This window comes from Diaphorina citri, unplaced genomic scaffold (assembly GCF_000475195.1).
Source record: "Diaphorina citri unplaced genomic scaffold, Diaci psyllid genome assembly version 1.1 scaffold5294, whole genome shotgun sequence".
NCBI lineage: Eukaryota > Metazoa > Arthropoda > Insecta > Hemiptera > Psyllidae > Diaphorina > Diaphorina citri.
In genome coordinates this window covers 1-6,663 of record NW_007382670.1, presented here as the reverse complement: position 1 = coordinate 6,663, position 6,663 = coordinate 1, and the positions used below count along the sequence as shown (strand labels likewise).

At 38.6% G+C, this 6,663-nt stretch overlaps 1 protein-coding gene across 2 annotated transcripts; it reads left to right on the top strand.

Annotated features, from left to right (window-relative positions):
* The first annotated feature begins 742 nt into the window (after positions 1-742).
* On the top strand, positions 743-3,545 carry LOC103521466 (C2 domain-containing protein 5-like). 2 transcript variants are annotated; one of them, XM_026832143.1, is made up of 5 exons: positions 743-769; positions 1,659-1,807; positions 2,416-2,574; positions 2,909-2,943; positions 3,385-3,545. In XM_026832143.1, the coding sequence occupies exons 3-5, from the start codon at positions 2,493-2,495 to the stop codon at positions 3,520-3,522; spliced, it is 255 nt and encodes an 84-aa protein (XP_026687944.1). In that variant the 5' UTR covers positions 743-769; positions 1,659-1,807; positions 2,416-2,492; the 3' UTR covers positions 3,523-3,545. The 2 variants fall into 2 exon arrangements, with proteins under 2 accessions (XP_026687944.1, XP_008484799.1); XM_008486577.2 differs by lacking the exon at positions 2,909-2,943 and having other exon boundaries at positions 3,350-3,545.
* The last annotated feature ends 3,118 nt before the right edge of the window (positions 3,546-6,663 follow it).

The following is a 6,663-nucleotide window of genomic DNA, read 5'->3' as shown; positions in this document are numbered from 1 at the left end:
GGATTTTGACGACCCCATTTGTTCAGATTGAAAAAGATCACATGTTTTTACATTCTGATGATATCAATATGAGTCGCAATGTGGTAAAAACAACATAAATCAGACATAAATTACTTTTCACTATAGGGTCATTGGGAAAACTTGGAACATAAAAACACTTCTTGCTTTACTGTGTGTGTGTCGTTAGTATCCGGATGTTTGATCATCTGGACAATCGCGTGCGGCTGGCTTTTCCCATCTCCACTCAGGCTGGGTGAGGCTAATGTGAGTAGGCGGGTGAAACCCCCCGTCACTAAAAATCTCAGGTGTATATCATCCCTTCACTGTCGAAAAAGAGCTTTGTCCCAAACTCAAACAGATGTCAGGAACTAATGGACTGTTCAAAAAATGGGATTTTGACGAACCCATTTGTTCACGGACATTCATTGCCAACTTTTTGCTATTTTGGCTACTCAAGTACAAGTATAGGTAGCTACACTTCAGTCTAGAAATATTCAACTTAAAAAAAAAAAATCGAATTCACTTTTCTCTCGACATAATTTTTTTGTTGCCAAATTTTTCTTTCGAGTTAAAAAATCACATGTTTTCTACATTGTAAATATACATGCTTCCTATTTCTTCTTGTTCTCTGGTTATTTCTTGTTGTTGTAGTATTGAGTCAGAATAAATTGCAAGCGGCTGCTTTGAAAATCCGACAAAAATTCATTTTATTTTTTAAAAGTACGCATTTTATTGTTAAAAAAAAGTATCTAGGCACTTGAAAAAGTATGTAAGTTTTAAATATGTTTCTTATAATACAGCTTCGATATATTTTTTAAAAAAATATGTAGGTAGTTATATGTAGGTATAATATTTTTATCGCTTTTCTTCTTGCTTGTGTTTAAATCGGTCTAAAATAGTTTATAGGGAACACGTTAATTTTATGTCCAAAAATAAATTTTCTTTATTTTAACAACAACATATTTGTATTTCATTTTCGTTCAGAAGATTCTCATGTGTGTAATGTAAAAGAAGTAATTTTGTGTATAACATCTTTTTTTAGTTCTTCTTCTGTTAAACCAACAAATGGTGCTAAAATTGTAGCTACAATAGTGTTGCCCTTAATTTCATTAATAATGTATATTAAAAACAAAAAAAAAAGATGAGTGTTCCACCGCCGTTTTTATTTCGTAGCAATGGAACAACTGCTACATTAGACGCTTGTGGCCTGTGTCGTAGCATGTCCATCCCGTAGTATGCCTCTCATCAGATGAGCGAGAAGAGACACAATACTTCCCATTTAGGTGCTGGGTCAACACGAGAAAATAACCCGTTGAAATATTTTTTTATAAATCCGAAAAGATTGAAATAAATTTCGTATTATTTAGGTCAAACTCCCATGTGAGAGTTTCATAGCTAAGTTGGTACCTATTTCTCGTGTTCAATTTGGGACACCATCGTTGTAAATATACCTGTTTTTTTTTTTTTTTTTTTTTTTTTTTTTTTTTTAAATAGGAAAAAAAGGCAAGTTGTAAAAAATTTTATCTTTTTTTAAGCTTTGTGCACATGTGTACATTATCTATGTGTATCCAATTTTTCTTCTTTTTTACTTTTTTTTATTGATCTTTTATTGTATGAATAGGTATTTTCATGTTGTGACTGCATTGTGTTTGTTCAAGCATTCTACTTCTAAACTATCTGTATAAAATGTGTAACTTAAATCTAAATGTGTAACAGGTCATTTACTTTGTGGTGATTTGTACAATTAAAAACAAACGAATAAAATTTCTTCATTAATTGAAAAACTTCACATCTTGCAAAAATTCGGGTGAGTTATGTGTGATCCCGTGTATTTTTGTGTGTTTATTTCCTCTTCTTCCTTGCTCCCCCAAAATGTGTATTTCTCCTCGTTTTTGACCTCTTTTCTTCAATCTTTTATTTGTCTTTGAAATATGAAATTACTCACAGCTCACAGGCTGTTTTCAGAGTTTAATTTTTTTAACTGGGCAGACTGGACTCTATTTGTTTTATATGTTTGTCTTTATGTAAACTGTCAAACTATCGTTAATTTTGGCAGTATTGGGGTGCCTGTGTTATTGTATTTACGAATCAGCCTGAAGAAAAGGATGAAGGAACCCAGAAGAAGCAAGATACTTTACTCTGGAAATGAGAACAAAGGTCTATAAATTCGGACTTTTTTTTCTTTTTGATCTTATGATGACTTTAGGTAATGGAGTGAATGGATTCTTCATTTTGACAAAGGCCCAAATGTTCAGATTTTTTTCTTCCAATTTTCTTTCATTATAAAAAGTCTGCAAAGGTCCCTGATGCTTACCTGTTTTTTTTTTTTCTCTCAATTAAAAGCTTTTTATATTCTAAATTGTATCAAAACTTTCCCGATTCCACCTACAATAATCCCATTATGTCCCCCTCCAGGGAACAGTTTGGCGGGCAGTGGCGGTTCTTCAGGCGGTTTTGGGACGCGCAGTGTTTACCCCCCGCGCTCCGCCGCCATGTTCAAGGAAAATCTGGACATGTTGGAATACCCATTCCTCACCATGTCCAAATATCCGCCTGGATTTATACTTCGGGTTGGTAAGTAAACGAATTGAACAGAGTTTTTTTTTTTTTTTAGGTTTGGTAGAGGAAACTGCAACTGCCAAGGTCTTGCCCGAAAGCGAAGAGAGAAGAAAGACAGGATTGGACCTTATCTGTTTAGGATAAACTTCGCCCCGGGCGGAAACCTGAATGTGGCTCCAGCCATCATTCAAAAGGTCTTAGTCCCGATTCAAAGTGGAGTGCTGGGCAGCGCTTCGCACTCTTGACGTTCGCGTACTTCTCTCGGCACGCTTGATCCTTGCCCTCCTCAAAGGCAAGGCCATTGCGCCGCAGGCGAATATTTAACTATGGTTTGTATTACGTTTCCCAGGAGGTACAGTGAGAGCTAACTCCGTCAAGTTATTGAATAAAAATTGAATTTTCTACCTTCAAGTTACTTTTTCGGTGTTTTGATTTTTCACAACTTTTTACGTAGGAATCGACCTTTATTCTTAATTTTTACCCAAATGTAACAGTTTCTATTATGAGAGTTATTTTAACTGCAACTGCCAAGGTCTTGCCCGAAAGCGAAGAGAGAAGAAAGACAGGATTGGACCTTATCTGTTTAGGATAAACTTCGCCCCGGCGGAAACCTGAATGTGGCTCCAGCCATCATTCAAAAGGTCTTAGTCCCGATTCAAAGTGGAGGCAGCGCTTCGCACTCTTGACGTTCGCGTACTTCTCTCGGCACGCTTGATCCTTGCCCTCCTCAAAGGCAAGGCCACTGCGCCGCAGGCGAATATTTAACTATGGTTTGTTTTACGTTTTGCAGGAGGTACAGTGAGAGCTAACTCCGTCAAGCTACTAGAGCGAATGACCAACCTAGAGGAGCCGGAAAGTCGAGATGCCTGGTGGACAGAGCTGAGATTAGAGGTTCGATCCCACTCCAGGGCACTGGCTTGCAATGTTGTACTGGGATATTCCGAACATACAGCCATCTGGTGAGTATGTTTGTTTGTTTTTCTTTTGTTTGTTTGATAAGTTTCATAAATGAAAGTGTAACTAACAACGAAAGGAGGACTTATCGTCTTGATATCAAAGAGAAGGAAGACAGGATAGGAGAAAGCCAGCCGTGCCGAAAAAAACCTTATCTGTTTATGATAAAGTTCGCACCGGGCAGAAATCGAAAATAGGCGTGCTACCCTCTAAGTAGGCTCGCACTCCCAGATTGTTAGACCATTCTTGATGAAATTTGGTACACATTTTCAACATATGAAATTTAGTCACTAAATTTCAAGCTTGAATTGAAAGGCCTTTTTTTCCGAGCTAGTTCTACAGTTTTTTTCTGAGTTAAGTCACTAATTTCATGTTTCATTGATGTGTTCTTCCTTCTAAATTCCAGTGACAACGCCTCCTCCAGACCATGTACTACAAGCTGCGTCGTATGACCCCTTGCGCTATAGCCAAGCTTAGCTTTCATATAGATATCCCCGAACCTGAAGAAGTACAACTGTCCGTAGTAGGTAAGAAAAATAAGGGGTACATAGAATTCGAAACAAAATGTGAAGATGACCTGAGGCTTTCCTGTTGAGTTGAATTGAAAACTGTGTAGTACAAATTTTACCAAATGTTTTGATAGCTTTCATATAGATATCCCCGAACCTGAAGAAGTACAACTGTCCGTAGTAGGTAAGAAAAATAAGGGGTACATATTTTTTTTTTTTGCCTGACTCTATTGAATTTTTAGTGTAACCGGAGCTATGACTTTGTAGGTTGCCCTTACTTAGGTGAGGTTTTAAATTTGTGTAATGTATTAGTGCGTATGCGTTTCTGCGCATTTCTTATTTACTGACGTCACAACTCTTTGAATTTTTTCATTAGAACCGCAAATAAAAATTGAATTTTCTACCTTCGAGTTACTTTTTCGGTGTTTTGATTTTTCACAACTTTTTACGTAGATGTGAAGAAGGAATAATATGGAAGGAAAGTCGTAGAAAAGAAGTTAAAGGAGAATTCCATGATAGTGTCAAATCCCTATAGGAGCTCGACACAAACATGGTTTTGCAATTTCTGTCGATACGAGAGCTAAAGTTCATGTTTCCAATCAATGAATCAACCACGTTTCTGCGCATTTCTTATTTACTGACGTCACAACTCTTTGAATTTTTTCATTAGAACCGCAAATAAAAATTGAATTTTCTACCTTCAAGTTACTTTTTCGGTGTTTTGATTTTTCACAACTTTTTACGTAGGAATCGACCTTTATTCTTGATTTTTACCCAAATGTAACAGTTCTATTATGAGAGTTATTTGAACACTTTGTTGTTTGTTGACAGGAATGGCGTTGGGATTAGGTGAAGTAGACAAGACTGCAAAGACCTATCGTAGAAGACTTCTGTCATCTCATAGCAAAGAACTGACCAAAGGTAAGTGATCAATCTTTACTCCGTACACAAAAAGCCAAAGACCTATCGTAGAAGACTTCTGTCATCTCATAGCAAAGAACTGACCAAAGGTAAGTGATCAATCTTTACTCCGTACACAAAAAGTCCACCTTGAGGCTTAGGTGGGGTGTAAAGATCGTGGAACATACCACAGGATCAAATTGATCCATGAGGGCTGGGTTAGGCTTGAGCTACCAAATCGAATTTTTTCCATGCCTAGTAGCCTTTCACAAAATGATGAGGGCTGGGTTAGGCTTGAGCTACCAAATCGAATTTTTTCCATGCCTAGTAGCCTTTCACAGATCTTCTTTTTTTTTCTTCGCCTTTTCCCGTGTACAGACGGGGTCGGCGTTTTTCGTCAGCCTCTCAATCAGCCCTAACTGGGGTCATCACTTTGGGCTGACATTTGGTTTTGGCTACAAGTTTTACGAGTCTAAGCCCTTCGCACTCAACCTTTGCTAGTTCTTTAGGAAAATTCAGGCTGGTATACTCCCTGTTTAAAGTCCCCAGCCAGATTAAGCTGGTTTACTCCCTGTTTAACGTCTCCCAGCCACACATCTTGTTAGAAAACAATACTATTGCTTCCTTTTACCGCTTCAATCTACTGTAATTAGTTCAATCTACTTGGTGTTTCCCGTTGAACTACTGTAATAAATTAATTTACACAAAATGTTTTTTCCGTCCATTACAGATGACGGTGTCACAGATTTGATATTTCGTCTGGACGAAGACCAAAATGAAACTGCACCTTCTCCTGACCTATCTGGAAAATCCCCTGATGACAAAACCAGGCCTCTAGGACACAATAGAACCCCTAGTGAGTCTCAAGATAGGGGCCAAGAGAGGGCCTTGTCTAGTGAGGCCCCTAGTGGGGATTCAGCCGAGAAGAGTAAAGCGTCTGGCCTGTTTACTAGTCATGTGAGTATAATATGGGCATGGACAAAACCTAACGAAAAAGTTATTGAAGATCAGTTATAGGTTATCGCTCGGATCTTTGAGCTTAGTTAGGAAACAGCTTAATTTCATACACAAAAAGCCCACTCCGAGGCTTAGGTGTAGGGGGCAAACACCCCTAAAGGATGGGTTAAGCTTCTACGAAGCTACGAATCATATGGCCATAAGCCCTTTTTCCCCCAACAGGATCCTAATTTGAGTGTAAAGGGTTAGGACCTTTGGCCTTTTGTACTTTTGAAGCGTAGGCGGGCGACTATCTCCTATCGTGTTCTCCTTCTCTCTTCGATTTCGGGACGATAAGACCTCCGTTGTTACAGTTCCCTCCATCAAGGCTCTTATCCAGGCATTGCCTTAGGTTAGAGATTGCCTTGGGTTTTCTTGACCCCGCCGGGAATCGAACCCGGGTCTCCCGCGTGCAAGGCGAGCGCAGTGACCACTACGCCATGGGAGCTGACTTGAAATTTCGGGACGATAAGACCTCCGTTGTTACAGTTCCCTCCATCAAGGCTCTTATCCAGGCATTGCCTTAGGTTAGACGGTTAGAGATTGCCTTGGGCAATAGCTTCGTTCTTTGTTTGTAATTTCTTATGATTGTGTACATTGAATTATATTGAATTGAATAACTAATATAGACTCTAAACAAATAAATAAATTCTATCATTTTGGTTGCAGACTCCACCAAAGGAGCACTATGGTGTAGACATCACCCCCCTGTCCTACATAGCTGGAGGAAAAATCGAGCGATACC